Source organism: Mobula hypostoma, chromosome 21 (genome assembly GCF_963921235.1).
Source record: "Mobula hypostoma chromosome 21, sMobHyp1.1, whole genome shotgun sequence".
NCBI classification, from domain to species: domain Eukaryota; kingdom Metazoa; phylum Chordata; class Chondrichthyes; order Myliobatiformes; family Myliobatidae; genus Mobula; species Mobula hypostoma.
In genome coordinates, this window is record NC_086117.1 from 60,186,970 (window position 1) to 60,204,302 (window position 17,333).

The following is a 17,333-nucleotide window of genomic DNA, read 5'->3' on the forward strand; positions in this document are numbered from 1 at the left end:
GGTGACCTCAGCCATTATCAATACTCTTCAGAGATTGTCCGCCTGGTGTCAGTGGTCACATGACCAGGACTTGTGATCTGCACCAGCTGCTCAAACCACCGTCACCACCTGCTCCCATGCTCACCTGACCCTGATCCGGGGGGGGGGGGGTTAAGCAGGTGCTACACCTTGCCCGAGGGTGACCTGCAGGCTTGCGGAGGGAAGGAGCACCTTACACCTCCTTCGGTAGGGACCTATCTCCACCCCACCACCCAGGAGAGATTTAAAAATGAGATTTATTGGTCACATTTATAATGAAACGTCAAAATATATTATGAGATGCATAAAATTTTTGCGTCAGTGACCAACACAGTCCGAGGACGTGCTGGGGGCAGTCACAAGTGTCGTCACACTTCCAGCATCAGCATAACAAGCCGGCAACTCACTAAGCCGGACTCTAGCTTTGGAATATGGGAGGAAACCGGACCCTCCCATTTAAAATGGATCCTGGGGCAGAGCTATGATGGCGGTCAACAGCGACTCCTTCGAGCTCATCTGTGGAAGCACCTTAATTTCTACCTTTGATGTCTTTCTTTTTCCTTTTCAGAGGGAAACCTTGATGTGAAGTTGCTCGGTGGGACCCGCTCCTGGGGGCTTGCAACTGGCTGCTTTATGAGATCCCAAGGATGCAGTCTAGAAGACGAGGGTGCCTTCGGGATTCCGAGGCGTCGTGGCCCTGTGGATGAGCTGTGCAAACGGAACACTGGGAACAGTGGATCAGCTGTTGGCGGCTCTGAACTTGGCAAAACATGCTTTCTCTCTCGTTGGTGGGGGAGAGTTTGTTGCCAATTTTCGAGTCAGAGACCTCAGGGGAAAAAGTAAGTGACATGACAGACTTTATCATCGCAAATCGGTAAGTTGTTTTGTATATGCCTTCCCTCTCGCTGTGGAAGGGTGACACCTATCTGTCCCTTTATTAGGGAGAGAGAGAGCCTGTGGTATGTCGAATCGTTGGGTGAACAATGAGATTTTGTTGTACTGCAGATCATGGTCTTTCTTGGGGTCTTTGTTATTGCTTGCTTGGTGGGTGGAGGGTGCTAGTGCCATTTTTTTTGCTGAAATAGGGAAGGGGGAGGCCATTGCTTTGCTGCTGCTTATGCATGGGGGAGGGTTTGGGGCTCTAATATTTTTACTGAAACTCATTCTTTGGGGCACTCTTCTGTTTTTGTGGATGTCTGCAAGGAACAACAATTTCAGGATGTGGATTACATATTAAATGTAATCTGATATTAAATGGAACTATTGAAAGGCACTGGGGTGGGTTAATGGATAGTGCAGGGCTTCCCAAGCCTTCTAATGCCATGGACCTCAGGTTGAGAACCCTGATTTAGTGGCTCATGCATCAAACATGGGGAAATGGGTCTAGCTTAAATGGGAATCGGGGTCAGCAAGAACCAGCTGGGCTGAATGGCCTGTTCCCCTGCTGTCTGACTCTGTGAACCAATGTAGATGTAGGGAGTGTTTGGGTGGTGGGGTGGAGATGCGTCTCTACCAAAGGAGGTGTAAGGTGCTCCTTCCCTCCGCTAGCCTGCAGGTCACCCTTAGGCAATGTGTAGCACCTTCTTAGCCTCTCGATCAGGGTCACGTGAAACCATGGGAGCAGGTGGTGGATGGTCGTGTGAGCAGCTGGTGCAGATCACAAGTCCTGATTATGTGACCACTGATGCCAGGCAGACAATCTCTGAAGAGTATTGAAGATCTGGGGTCACCCATCTTGTAAAGACACTGCCCAGACGCAGGCAATGGCAAACCTCTTCCGTAGTAGAAAAATTTGCCAAGATCAATCATGGTCAAAAGACCACGATCACCCATGTCATATGACACAGCACATAATGAATGAGGCTTTTAAGAGATGGTTAGATAGGCACATGAAAATGAGGAAGATGGAGAGATATGGACATTATCTATGTAGGAGGGATTAGTTTGAACATAGAACATAGAATAGTACAGCACAGTATAGGCCCTTCGGCCCACAATGTTGTGCCGACCCTCAAACCCTGCCTCCCATATAAGCCCCCACCTTAAATCCCTCCATATACCTGTCTAGTAGTCTCTTAAACTTCACTAGTGTATCTGCCTCCACCACTGACTCAGGCAGTGCATTCCACGCACGAACCACTCTCTGAGTAAAAAACCTTCCTCTAATATCCCCCTTGAACTTCCCACCCCTGACCTTAAAGCCATGTCCTTTTGTATTAAGGAGTGGTGCCCTGCGGAAGAGGCGCTGGCTATCCACTCTATCTATTCCTCTTATTATCTTGTACACCTCTATCATGTCTCCTCTCATCCTCCTTCTCTCCAAAGGGTAAAGCCCTAGCTCCCTTAATCTCTGATCATAATGCATACTCTCTAAACCAGGCAGCATCTGGTAAATCTCCTCTGTACCCTTTCCAATGCTTCGACATCCTTCCTATAGTGAAGTGACCAGAACTGGACACAGTACTCCAAGTGTGGCCTAACCAGAGTTTTATAGAGCTGCATCATTACATCGCGACTCTTAAACTCTCTCCCTGGACTTATGAAAGCTTATGAAACATGTCCCATAAGCTTGCTTAACTACCCTATCCACCTGTGAGGCAACTTTCAGGGATCTGTGGACATGTACCCCCAGATCCCTCTGCTTCTCCACACTACCTTTCAAAGTGTACCACCTCACACTTCTCCGGGTTGAACTCCATCTGCCACTTCTCAGCCCACTTCTGCATCCTATCAATGTCTCTCTGCAATCTTTGACAATCCTCTACACTATCTACAACACCACCAATCTTTGTGTCATCTGCAAACTTGCCAACCCACCCTTCTACCCCCACATCCAGGTTGTTAATAAAAATCACGAAAAGTAGAGGTCCCAGAACAATAAAAATCAGGAAAAGTAGAGGTCCCAGAACAAAAGTTCTGGGATGGGGTATTTTGATTTAGCTGGATTGGCACAACATTGTAGCCGATGGGCCTGTTCCTGTGCTGTACTCTTCTATGTTCTATGAATACAGGGAGTGTGTTGCAAGTTTTAAGTTGAACAGCTGGAAGACTGGGTGCTGTTTGCACAGGAAGATACAAATAGGGAAGAGAAAAATTGAACTCAGAATTATCCAAGAAGGCCTCACCAACCAGACCAAAACACAATTTGGAAATCTGCTCATACTTGAAATCAGAAATAAAAACAGAAAACACTCATTTGTGGTTGGGTAACATCTGTGGAAAGTAAAATGGAGTTAATATTTCAAATCAACAGTCCTTTGTCAGGTGCTGCCTGACCTACTGAGTCCTTTCAGCATTTTCTGTTTCAATTCCAAATACTTGTCCTTCTTGGACAAGTCTACACAACCATACACCTCTTAACATCAATTCTCAACCCTTTATTTAGATTGCTTGGTAATTGTATATTTGTTTGTACTCTAAAATAAACGGAATACTAGGAATTAAGCCTGCTTGTCATTCCTGACTGCTGGAAGTACCCCAAGAATCAGACAATGAATAGAGATCTAACAACACAGAGACTCTGCAGATGTTGGAAGTCTGGAGGAACACACACTCAAAATGCTGAAGGAACTCAGCAGGCCAGGCAGTATCTATGGAGAGGAATAAACGGTCAAAATATTGGGCCAAGACACTTCATCAGGACTGATAACGAAGGGGGCAGAAGTCAGAGTTTGAAGGTGGGGTAAGGGGAAGGCGTACAAGCTGGCAAGTGATAGGCAAAGCCAAGTGAGGGGGTTATTAAGTAAGAAGCTGGGAGGTGATAGGTGGAAGAAGTGAAGTGCTAAAGAAGAAGGAGGAATCTGATAGGAGAGGAGAGTAGACCATGGGAGAAAGGAAAGGAGGAGGGAAACCGGAGAGAGGTGATGGATCGCCAAAGAGAAAGGATAAGAGCGGAACCAGAGAAATTAATGTTCATGCTGTCAGATTGGAGGCTACCCAGGCAGGAATATGAAGTGTTGTTCCTCCAACCTGAGAGTGGCCTCATGGCAGTAGAGGAGGCCGAGGACTGACATGGCAGTAGACTATGGACTGACATGTCGGAATGGGAATGGGAAGTAGAATTATAATGGGAGGCCACTGGGATATTATGTCTTTGGTGGCGAATGGAGCGAAGATACTGGACGGATCTCCTATGGGTCTCAAGTGAGCATCTTTTGTCCTGTTTTCAGTTCGTATAAAGGGTGTTTGACCTGATATATTCACTCTGTTTCTCTCTCCACCACTCACTGTTCTTTGTGGCACCTGCTTCCCTTAGCAGAGAGTTCACAACCATAAGATGTAGGAGTAAATTTGGCCATTTGGCCGGTTGACTGTGTATTCCTCCCTGTTCAGCCCTTTACTTCTTCCTTTGAGTCCACCCTGCCATTCAGACATGGCTGATTTATTTTCCCTCTCAATCCCATTCTCCCACCTTCTCCCCTGAACTTTTGGCACCCTTAGCATAACGCAGGTAAAAGTTCATGTGTCAAAGTGCCACAAGGAAGTTTGAGGATAAAATATTTTCAGCCAGAAAGTGAGTTCAGGTTCAGAAAGAACAATGAAGGCAAAAAAAACCGCACATCACGCTTAAGATGAGTTTCCTCTGGGTGCCCCAGTTTCCTTCTGTGGTCCAAAGATGCCTGGGTTAGTAGTTTAATCTGTCACATGGAGACTAATGAGGGTGGCATGGGCTCGTTGGGCAAGAAGACCCTCTTACTGTACTGCATCTCTGAGTCGGGGTTCTTCACCTTTTTTATGCTATGGGCCCTTTGTCAGTCTGGTGAAGCCTATGGACCATTTGTCAGTCTGGTGAAGCCTATGGACCCTTTTTCAGTCCAGTGGAGCCTATGGACCCCTTTGTCAGTCCGGTAAAGCCTATGGGCCCCTTTTTCAGTCCAGTGAAACCTATGGACCCTTCTCAAAATAATGTGTTTAAACATATAAAATAAAATACACAGGGTTTAACCTCCTTCTATGCATTGATCATCTAGCAGTTGTAGAGAGCAACATAGATGTCTGGGTCACAAATGTGAGAACACACGTCTTCACTGTTTGGTGGCTCAACAGCTCCTAGGCCCAGAGCTGCCCGACAGTTGGCCAGCTACATCACGCGAGTGTCTGCAGACAGGAAGACTGCAATTGCATTTGACCAAGTACCTGGGTGCCAATACCTCCGAAGATCTAACCTGGACCCAACATATTGATGCAGAATCAAAGAAGGCATGTCAGCGACTATATTTCATTTGGAGTTTGAGGAGATTTGGTTTGTCACCCAAAACATTTGAAAACTTCTACAGATGCACTGTGGGGAGCATTCTGACATGCGACATCTCTGTCTGGTGTGGGGTTGGAGGGGCTACTGCAGAGGACCGAAAAAAGCTACAGAAAATTGTAAAATTAGTTAGCTCCACTTTGGGAACTAGCCTCTGTAGCATCCAAGACTTCTTCAAGGGGCGATGCCTCAGAAAGGTCCATTGTTAAGGACCCCCAGCACCCAGGACGTCCCTCTTCTCATTGTTACTGTGAGGGAGGAGGTACAGGAGCCTGAAGACACACACTCAGTGATTCAGGAACAGCTTCTTCCCCTCTGCCATCTGATTTCTGAATGGACATCGAACCCATGAACACCACCTCACTTTGTTTTAATATTATTTCTGTTTTTGCACTATATTTAATATACACATATACTTACTGTAACTAATTTATTTATTTTCTATATTATGCATTGCATTGAACTGCTGGCGCTCAGTTAACAAATTTCATGACACATATCGGTGATAATAAACCTAATTCCGATTCTAGCGACAGGTTTAATAACCACCGTCATTTCGAAGTAGTGATGAGCATGCCATAAATGATATTATAACAACTGTAATGTGATATGACCATATCTGTGATTTCTATTAGCGATAAAGTCACGGGTACTGCTCACACTCCTGTGGTTTGTTGCCTATGCTCATCTCTGAAGCAGGTACTGAATTTCTAACAAGAGGTTAGTGAACAAGGCAAGCTAAAAAGCCTCCTTTCAGCAGATTCCTGCGAGCCAAAGTCTTACCTCCAGGAGCCGGGTATCAGGTTGATAACGGTCCTTCCAGTGATCGAGGAAAACAAAATCCACTGTGTCCACCCTGCACTGATTCTTCAGTTGAGGAATAATGTCATCAGATGCACCTTCCAGAAGTTCCACCTGAGGCCACAGGACCGAAGACAGACAACGGGATGGGGGGCGGGGAATATTGGACAAGACTGCGTGAGTAAATTGGGATGTAGACGGCAAGAAAGGGTGAGACCCAGCTTCCACCTGAGCCCCATCATTGAAACTCTGCTTCATTGTGAAATGGCAGCTGGAACAGTGCTTTTCTCTTTCAGTAGATTAATGAACTGGCAAACACAAGAGATTCTGCTGATGCTGGAAATGTAGAGCAACACACAACATGAGGGAGGAACTCAGCAGGTCAGGTAGTATCTGTGGAGAGGAATAAGCAGTGGATGTTTCGAGCTGAGATCAAGGAGTTGATGCTTTATTCCCCTCCATGGACTCTGCCTGACCTGCTGAGTTCCACCAGCATTCTGTGTGAGTTCATAACTGGATGTTCAGGCAATGGACTGGAGCTTCTGTTCACCGGTGACATGTCTACAAGCTAATTGCCCAGCTCAGTGAACACTGCAACAACAAACTGTGCTGTTTGCTGTCTCCTAGAGTAAGCCCTTTTCCTCTGCATTGCAATTCAACAGACCCGTAAGAGCATAGGAGCAAAATTAGGCCATTCAGTCCATCAAGTCTGCTCTGACACTTGATCATGGCTGATTATTTATTTATTTATCGAGATACAGCACGAATAGACTTATCCAGCCCTTTGAGCCGCACCACCCGGCAATCCCTTGATTTACCCTAGACTAGCCTAATCACACGACAAATTACAATGAACAATTAACCTACTAAATGGTACATCTTTGGACTGTGGGGAGGAAATTGGAACACCCAGAGGAAGCCCACGCGCTGATGGGGAGAACATATAACCTCCTGATAGGCAGCAGCAGAAATCAGACCTGGGTCACTGGTACTGTAAAGTGTTGTGCTGACCACTACACTACCGTGCGATGGGAATTGAACCCGGGTCACTGGTACTGTAAAGTGTTGTGCTGACCACTACACTACCGTGCGATGGGAATTGAACCCGGGTCACTGGTACCATAAAGCGTTGCGCTAACCACTACACTACCGTGCGATGGGAATTGAACCCGGGTCACAGGTACTGTAAAGCGTTGTGCTAACCACTACACTACCGTGTTGACCCACAATATCGATTATTATCCCTCTTCCCCATTCCCCTGCCTTCTCCCTGTAACATTTGATGCCCTAACTAATCAAGTACCTATCAACCTCCACTTTAAATTCCACATGAACCTGTTGCAGGGGAACTGGTGCCTTCCCACTCCTTCCCTGGATTCTCTTGGAGGAGTTAGAACCCTGGCAGATAATTTTATCCATTTTTTCTCAGTAAGGCTGAGGTCAGAGTTAGTCAGTTGTGGGCATACTATGTTGGTGCTGGAAACATGGTGACGCTTGTGGGCTGCCCCCAGCACATCCGAGACTGTGTTGGCCATTGACACAGAATGTCGCATTTTACTGTATGTTTTGATTTACATGTGACAAACAAAGCCAATCTTCATCTTTAAATGGTATGGTTTCTGTTGTTGTTTACTTTCTGCGCTTTGGACAGGTCTCCCAATCATAGTTACCCACTCCTGTTTTCATCCTTCAAGCAGGTATCAGAATCAGGTTTAGTATCACTAGGGCAGGTGCTAAGACAGCGATTTCTTCAGGCTCATCAGCAAAACAGCTTAAATTGCTCTCTTTAATGTCTCTATTTTCCTTTTCAAGGTGGTCGGGGTCCTGTCAGAGTCGTGATCTACAGCTGCACTCAATCTGTGGTTCTTCATGGTGGTGGGTTCCTGCTCCCAGAGCTCGCCAACTGGCTGATAGTTCCAGAAGTGGTTTGGAAGATATGCACCTTCTGAGCTCAAGTAATATATATATAATATCGTGCTCGCTCTCTCTCTCTCTCTCTCTCTCTCTGAGGAGAGACTACTGGTTCCAAAGCTAGGTGAGCTCGACTAAGTATTGCTTCAGACTGGAACATTGAAAAGATCTTTAAATGTGATATGTTTGAAAAAGACTTGGATAGGATCTGAAATGTAAATAATTTTCTTAATATCAGGATATCCCAAAGTGCTTCAAATACACTTAAAATGCTTTGAGAAGTGGGTAGCCAATAGATAGGGAGCACTGAGTCACACCGAGCAAATAATTTCAGGATTAACCTGTCGCAAGGTAGAAGATCTTTTGACCTCTCCTCTTGCTGTGGAAGGGGCAAGACCTCGCTGTTCCTTGTTAGTGTGAGAGAGCCTGTAGCATGTCAAACTGCTGGGTTAACAATGGTTTTTATTGGACTGCAGATCATGTTCTCTCTTTGGGGAAATTGCTATTGCCTGCATGGTGGGTAATGGGGAGGTTGATGCTTTCTGCTGGAATAAGTGGGGGGAGAGGGTTGATGCTTTAGCTGCTGCTAGTGCATGGGGAGGGGTGGCTTTGGGGTTTGAATGTTTTTCTGTCATTCATTCTTTGGGGTTTTTCTTCTGTCTCATGGATGTCTGTGAAGAATAAGAATTTCAGGTTGTATACTGTATACATTCCCTGATATTAAATTGAACCATTGAACCATACATCAAGAAATTTATTGTCTTTGCAGCAGTAGTACAATGCAATACACAATAATAAAAACTAAATTACAGTGATTATATATATATATATCACTAACTTCAATAAGTAGTGCAAAAAAAAGTGGTGAGGTAGTGTTCATGGGTTCAATGTCCATTCAGAAATCGGATGGCAGAGGGGAAGAAGCTGTTCCTGAATCATTGAGTGTGTGCCTTCAGGTTTCTGTACTTCCTATCTGATGGTAGCAATGAGGAGAGGGCATGTCCTGGGTGAGGGGGTCCTTACTTTTCTTGGTAATCTTGAAACAGGCTTCAGATGTGAAAAGATCTTCTATCTTGCGACAGGTTAATCCTCAGATTATTTGCTCTGTGTGACTCAGTGCGTCACATCCATTGGCTACCCATTTCTTGAAGCATTTTAGGTGTACTTGAAGCACTTTGGGATATCCTGATATTAAGAAAATTATTTACATTTCAGATCCCATCCAAGTCTTTTTCAAACATATCACATTTAAAGATCTTTTCTTTAACCATAAAGCAAGTTCCTGGTGTCAATATCTCTGAGGATCTAACCTGGACCCAGCATATCAATGCCGCCATAAAAAATACAAGACAGTGGTTATATTTCACTAGGAATTTGAGAAGATTCGGGAAGTCACCAAAGACACTCTCAAATTTCACAGATGTACTGTGGAGATCATTGCCACCATCAGAGAGGAGGTGCAGGAGCCTGAAGACACACACTCAGTGATTCAGGAACAGCTTCTTCCCCTCTGCCATCTGATTTCTGAATGGACATTGAACCCATGAGCACTACCTCACTGCTTCTTTATTTCTATTTTTTGCACTACTTGTTTAATGTAATGATCTTATATACATATACACTTACTGTAATTCACAGCTGTTTTTCTCTATTATGCATTGCTTTGACCTGCTGTCACAAAGACAACTAATTTCACAACAAGGAACAGACAAAAAATGCTGGAGGAACTCAGCAGGCCAGGCAGCATCTATGGAAAAGAGTACAGTCAACGTTTTGGGCCAAGACCACTTTGTGTTTGTTGCTTGGATTTGCCAGAATCTGCAGATATTCTCTTGTTTGAAATTTCACGACACGTGCCCGTGATGTTAAACCTGATTCTGCTTCTGACATCGGAGCATTTGGCTCATCGAGTCTGCTCTACCATTCATTACACAGAGGAATAATAAATCAGCCATCATTGTGCCTGATATACTATCACGCGACCCGTAACCTCTGACACCCTTACTAATCTAGAATCTATCAATCTCAGCTTTAAATAATGACCTGGCCTCCACAACCATCTGTGGCAATAAATTCCACAGATTCACCACCCTCTGGCTAAAGAAATTCCACTTCCTGTCAGTTCGAAAGGGATGTCACTGAAATTCCCCTTTATTCTTCTAAACTCCAGAAAGTACAGACCCAGACCTATCAAGCACTCTTCAAATGTTAACCCTTTCATTCCTGGGATCATTCTCGTGAACATCCTCTGGATCTTCTCCAATGCCAGCCCATTCTTCCTTAGATATGGGGCCCAATTTAGCACTGAAATTGGCTGGCAGTACCTTAATGGGTATCCATAACATAGGCAGAAGAGTAGATGTTTTGTTTGAAAGAATGCTCGAATTTCTCTCGTGGGCTTCAGAAGTTTTACCTTGTTCTCAACTCCAGCGAAGTGGAAGATTTGCTTTGCAACCCGTGCACTGGTGGGATTGAACTCGATGGTCAGTAGGCGAGCACCAGGTTTAAGCACACAGACCATGCGTAGAGCTGAGTAACCACAGTAGGTCCCCAGCTCAAGTACCGTTGAAGGGTTTGTCTCTTCCAACACCCGGTCCAAAATTGCACCTGCATTGAGACACATAACAGTTATGACAGAAACACAGGAATAGATTAGATTAGACGATGATGACACGCAGTCCTCTTTTATTGTCATTTAGTAATGCATGCACTAAGAAATGATGCAATGTTCCTCCAGAATGATATTACAGAAAACAAGACAAACCAAGACTGAAAAACTGACAAAAACCACATAATTATAACATATAGTTACAACAGTGCAAAGCAATACTGTAATTTGATAAAGAACAGACCATTGGCACGGTAAAAAAAAGTCTCAAAGCCTCTCCAAAGTCCCAACATCTCATGCAGACGGTAGAAGGAAGAAAAACTCTCCCTGCCATGAGCTTTCAGCACCGCAAACTTGCCGATGCAGCATCCTGGAAGCACCCGACCACAGCCGACTCTGAGTCCATTTGAAAACTTCGAGCCTCCAACCAGCCCTCTGACACCGAGCACCGAGCACCATCTCTGCTGAGCACTTCGACCCCGGCCCCAGCAACAGGCAAGAGGCAAAGCCGAGGATTTGGGGCCTTCCCCTCTGGAGATTCTTGATCACACAGTAGCAGCGGCAGTGTAGCGGGCATTTAAAGAGGCAGGGTGGGAGCGTAGCAGTTAGCATAATAATTTACAGTTGTCCTGAGAGGGAGCATGGCTTATTTGCCAGTCAAAAGATGCTTCTATCATGCTGGTTAGTGGTTGGTTTATTTAAAATCTGCAATGTTCTTTTCCTATTGGTTGGCATGTATGCCACGATACCCATTTCCGATTCTGGGCACCTCTTGGGGTATAAGAATAGCACTTGTGAGGGTCATTAAGAGTCATAGAGGTAATGAGAGGGTCACTAGTCTTATCTTTGCATGAATGGAGGTGTGAACTGTTGTGGAGACGCTGGGGTAAAGATGTTGGGACTGCATTGTAAGTAGCTGTTAGGTAGTGTCGTACCCTGTGTTCAGGGATGGGTTTTCCAGTTTGACAAAGATGGCTTCGTAAACCCCTCCTTCAAACCACCTGTCCTCCCTGTCCAAAATGTGCACATTGTTATCCTCAAAGGAGTGTCCTTGTCCTTTAGGTGTAGATATACAGCCGAGTCCTGACCTGTGCTGTTTGCCCTCCTATGCTGGGCCAACCATTTATGAAATGGTTGTTCTGTTTCGCCCATATACAGATCTGTGCAGTTCTCATTGTATTGGAAAGCATATACAACATTGTTCTGTTTATGTTCGGATGTAGGATCCTTGGGGTGGATGAGTTTCCATCTGAGTGTGTTTGTAGGTTTGAAAAACACAAGGATTTGATGTTTGTTGAAAATCCTTCTGAGTTTCTCTGAAACTCCAGCCACATATGGCATGACTATGTTTTTTAGACTATGTTGTTTCATTCAGACAGAAACTCGTCTACCCCAAGCTGGTTTGAAAGAAGCCATCTTTGTCAAACTAGAAAACCCATCTCTGAACACAGGGGGTGGGGTACGACATCGTCTATCAGCTACTTACAATGCAATCCAAACATCTTTACGGCGTCTCCACAACAGTTCACTCCTCAACTCTTGCAAAAAGATAAGACTAGTGACCCTCTCATTACCTCTACAACTCTTAATAACCCTCATGTGATTGCTGTACCTTTAAACAACTCACAGAGTTTATAAGCCGGAAAACTACCACCATGGTTCAGAACTGAAGCCTCTTGGCTGATGATGAAATGCCTTCAAGACAACTCAGCAAGTCCAGCTGCCTTGATTTACTACTGCTTGAGAGACCATTGAGAAAGAGCATTGCAGACACATAGACAGGCCCCTGTGTCTGTTTGGTTAAGCATCTGTTCGGAGTATACCTACTTCTTGAGTTTTATAATTTGGGAAGATTTAGCAGAGTATCCATTCAATTAAAGGATAGCTGAATATCCTGTATTGTGGTTTTGGATGAACACTTGTTTAGCTAGATACTTTATACTTCATTGTCGCCAAACAATTGATACTAGAGCGTACAATCATCACAGCGATATTTGATTCTGCTCTTTGTGCTCCCTGGAGTACAAATCGATAGTAAATATTAAAAATTTAAATTATAAATCATAAATAGAAAATAGAAAAAAGAAAGTAAGTTAGTGCAAAAAAACCAAGAGGCGGGTCCGAATATTTGGAGGGTACAGCCCAGATCCGGGTCAGGATCCGTTCAGCAGTCTTACCACAGTTGGAAAGAAGCTGTTCCCAAATCTGGCCGTACGAGTCTTCAAGCTCCTGAGCCTTCTCCCGGAGGGAAGAGGGAGGAAAAGCGTGTTGGCTGGGTGGGTCGTGTCCTTGATACCCAGTTTAGTGTTTTATTGTTCATTTTTAAATAAATATTCAACGTACCCATTTTAAATCTGTGTTTTCTGTTTCACTCATTGGATCCTCAAACCTGTCCTCCCCCCACGCTACAACAGTCCCAGCAATCAGGGTTCAATTCCCAGCACTGTCTGTGAGCAGTTTGTACGTTCTCCCCGTCACCACGGGTACGTTCTCCCCGTCACCGCGGGCATGTTCTCCCCGTCACTGCGGGCACGTTCTCCCTGTCACCGTGGGTACCTTCTCCCCGTCACCGCGGATACCTTCTCCTTGTCACCACGGGTACGTTCTCCCCATGACTGTGGGTACGTTCTCCCCGTCACTGGGTGTACGTTCTCCCCGTCACCGCAGGTACCTTCTCCCCGTCACCGTGGGTACGTTCTCCCATCACCGCGGGTACGTTCTCCCCGTCACTGGGAGTACGTTCTCCCTGTCACCGAGGGCACCTTCTCTGCGTCACCGGGGGCACGTTCTCCCCGTCACCGCGGGTACCTTCTCCCCGTCACCGCGGGTACCTTCTCCGCGTCACCGCGGGTACCTTCTCCCCGTCACTGCGGGTACGTTCTCCCCATCACCGTGGGTATGTTCTCCCCGTCACTGGGAGTACCTTCTCCCCGTCACCGCGGGTACCTTCTCCCCGTCACCGCGAGTACCTTCTCCCCGTCACCGTGGGTACGTTCTCCCGTCACCGTGGGTACGTTCTCCCTGTCACTGGGAGTACGTTCTCCCCGTCACCGAGGGCACCTTCTCTGCGTCATCGGGGGCACGTTCTTCCCGTCACCGTGGGTACCTTCTCCCCGACACCGCGGGTACCTTCTCCGCGTCACCGCGGGTACCTTCTCCGCGTCACCGCGGGTACCTTCTCCCCGTCACCGCGGGTACCTTCTCCCCGTCACCGGGAGTACGTTCTCCCCGTCACTGTGGGTACCTTCTCCCCGTCACTGCGGGTACCTTCTCCCCGTCACCGAGGGCACATTCTCCCTGTCACTGTGGGTACGTTCTCCCTGTCACTGGGAGTACGTTCTCCCCGTCACCGCGGGTACCTTCTCCCCGTCACCGTGGGTACGTTCTCCCGTCACCGCGGGTACCTTCTCCCCGTCACTGTGAGTACGTTCTCCCTGTCACTGAGGGCACCTTCTCTGCGTCACCGGGGGCACGTTCTCCCCATCACCGCAGGTACCTTCTCCCCGTCACCGCGGGTACCTTCTCCGCGTCACCGCGGGTACCTTCTCCCCGTCACCGCGGGTACCTTCTCCGCGTCACCGCGGGTACCTTCTCCCCGTCACCGCGGGTACGTTCTCCCTGTCACCGGGAGTACGTTCTCCCCGTCACTGTGGGTACCTTCTCCCCGTCACCGCGGGTACGTTCTCCCCGTCACCGGGAGTACGTTCTCCCCGTCACTGTGGGTACCTTCTCCCCGTCACCGAGGGCACGTTCTCCCTGTCACTGTGGGTACGTTCTCCCCGTCACTGGGAGTACGTTCTCCCCGTCACCGCGGGTACCTTCTCCCCGTCACTGCGGGTACCTTCTCCCCGTCACTGCGGGTACCTTCTCCCCGTCACCGTGGGTATGTTCTCCCGTCACCGCGGGTACGTTCTCCCCGTCACCGTGGGCACGTTCTCCCTGTAACCGGGGGCACCTTCTCTGCATCACCGGGGGCACGTTCTCCCCGTCACCGCGGGTACCTTCTCCCCGTCACCGCGGGTACCTTCTCCCCGTCACCATGGGTACGTTCTCCCCGAGGGTTTCTCTTGGTGCTGCAGATTCTTCAATGCCAACACATCGAAAGACTTATGGCTCAGGGTTAGTGAGTTGTGAGTGCTCTTTGCTGGTGGTGACACTTGTGGGCTGCCCCGACACAACCTAGAATATGTTGTTCGTTTATACAAATGACTCATTTCACTGTATATTTTGATTTATATGTGACAAATAAAGCTAATCTTTATCTTTAATTGGGACAGTTCCTGTTGCTGTTTACAATGAGAGAAAATATATAGTTGAATTAAATAAGTGGTGCAAAAACAGAAATAAAAAAGTAGTGAGGTAGTGTTCATGGGTTCAATGTCCATTCAGAAATCGGATGGCAGAGGGGTGGAAGCTGTTCCTGAATCATTGAGTGTGCGTCTTCAGGCTCCTGTACCTCCTCCCTGATAGAAGACGGATGTCTTGAGTGATGGGGTCCTCAATGATGGATGCTGCCTTTTTGAAGCATCGCTCCTTGAAGGTGTCCTGGATACTATGGAGGCAGACTGATGACGGAGCTGATTAAATTTACAACTCCCTGCAGCTTATTTCGATCCTGCGCAGTAGGCATCCACACCCTCCCCCATACCAGATGGTGATGCAGCCAGTTAGAATGCTCTCCAGGGTATCAAACACGTAGTGGCTCGAGAAGCTCTTCCAGTAAATGTTTGTTACGAAGTCTGTTCACAGATTACACAGTCACGGCCAGCCTTAGTTTCATTATATTTTATTTAGCGATACAGTGTGGAATAGGCCCTTCCTTCCCACCGAGGTATGCGACCCAGCAGCCCACCGATTTACCCCTAGTCTAATCACGGGAGAATTTACAACTACCAATTAACCTACCGACTGGTACATCTTTGGACTGTGGGAGGTCCTGGAGGAGTCCCATGCAGTCACAGGGAGAACGTCCAAACTTTCTTACAGAGGCTGTGGAACTGAACTCCGAACTCCGATGCAATTAGCTGTAAGAGCATCACGCTAACTGCTACCATGTGCCCATATCCATCGCTGTGAGGAGATTTGCATTCTCTCTGTGATGGTGTGGATTTCCCCTGGATGCCCTCAGTTCAAACATCCTGAGCCTGTGTTGGTAGGTTCACAAACAGAGAAAATCCACAGATGCTGCAAATCCAACAAAACATACAAGATGCTGGAGAAGCTGAACAGGGCCAGGCAGCATCCATGGAAACGGATAAACAGTCGACATTTCAGGCCAGTTCCCTTCAGCAGGACTGGTAGGTTATTAGCTTACTGTAAGTTGAGCCTAGGGTAGATGAGTGGTAAGGAATTGATGGGCATGTGAGAGAGAACAGGTCAGCTGCAAGTACACGGGGTGTAAGTGAATACTCTAATGGGCCTCCTGAGCTTTGAGAAATATTTGAGTTCCACTTACAACTGACTATCCCCTGAAATGGGTGGTGGGTGGAGATAAGTAATAAGAGATAAGGATGTGTAAGGCATTCCTTCCCTCTGCTAGCCTGCAGGTCACCCTTTGGGAAAGGTGTAGCACCTGCTTTGCCCCTACCCACCAAATCCGGGTCACAAGAAGCCATGGGAGCAGGTGGTGGATGTTCGTATGAGCAGCTGGTGCATATCACAAGTCCTGGTTGTGAGACAACTGACACTGGGCAGACAATCTCTGAAGAATATGGAAAATGGCTGGGGTCACCAGTCTTGTAAAGACACTGCCCAGAAGAGGCCAATGACAAACCACTTCTGTAGAAAAATAAGCCAAGAACTATTATGGTCACCACGTTTGCACACGTCATATGAATGGCACATAATGATGGTGTCATATGATACGTCACATAATGATGATGTCATACGACAGGGCACATAATGATAATTATGCCCCCTGAACGGTGTCTCACGATGCTGAGTTCAGTAAAGGATTAACGTCAAGTCTATTGTACACAAGTACAGTGAAGTACGTGGAAATTCATACTTGCTCGCAGCAGCATCATTGCTATTTGGTCAGGAAGAACGAGGACTACAGGATTATGGACTTGAGGAAGGGGAAGTGAGGAGAACACACACCAGTCCTCATTGAGGGGTCAGTATTGTAAAGGGTGAGCAGCTTCTAATTCCAGGGGTCATAATCTCTGAAGATCTATCCTTGCCACCAACATATTGATGCAATTACAAAGAGAGCACATCGGCAGCTATATTTCATTAGAAGTTTGAGGAGATTTGGCATGTCATCAGAGACTCTGGCAAATCTCTACGGATGTGCCATGGAGAGCATTCTGATTGGTTGCTTCATCGACTGGTATGGGGGGGGCACTGCACAGGATCAGAAAAAGCTGCAGAGAGCTGTAAACTTAGCTAGTTTCATCATGGGCGCTAGCCTAGTCAACATCACGGACATTTCCAAAAGGCAGCACCCACTATGAAGCACAGTCACCCTCCAGGACATGCCCTATTCTCATTGCTACCATCAGGGAGATGGTACAGGAGCCTGATCAACATTTTTGGAACAGCTTCTTCCCGTCTGCCATCCGATTTCTGAAAGGGTCATAGAGTCATAAAAATGTAATGGACATTGGCACATCTAGTTCGCGCCGAACCATTTAAACTGCCAGCATGGGCCCATGAACCCATGAATATTATCTCACTATTTCGCTCTCTTTTTGCACTACTTATTTATTTTTTATATTTCTTACTGTAACTTAATTTTTATGT

The 17,333-nt window shown here is 46.7% G+C and overlaps 1 protein-coding gene across 3 annotated transcripts in view; it reads right to left on the minus strand.

Moving 5' to 3' along the window:
* LOC134359708 (catechol O-methyltransferase-like) overlaps positions 1-17,333 on the minus strand; it is a 41,461-nt gene that overhangs the window by 13,491 nt on the left and 10,637 nt on the right. For 2 of the 3 annotated variants that reach the window (XM_063073220.1, XM_063073219.1), the window contains exons 3-4: positions 10,395-10,588; positions 6,053-6,184 (exon numbers count right to left, since the gene is read on the minus strand). In XM_063073220.1, the coding sequence (XP_062929290.1) occupies positions 6,053-6,184; positions 10,395-10,588 (326 nt within the window). The remainder of the gene's footprint in view (positions 1-6,052; positions 6,185-10,394; positions 10,589-17,333) is intronic. The other variant, XM_063073221.1, reaches the window with a different exon arrangement.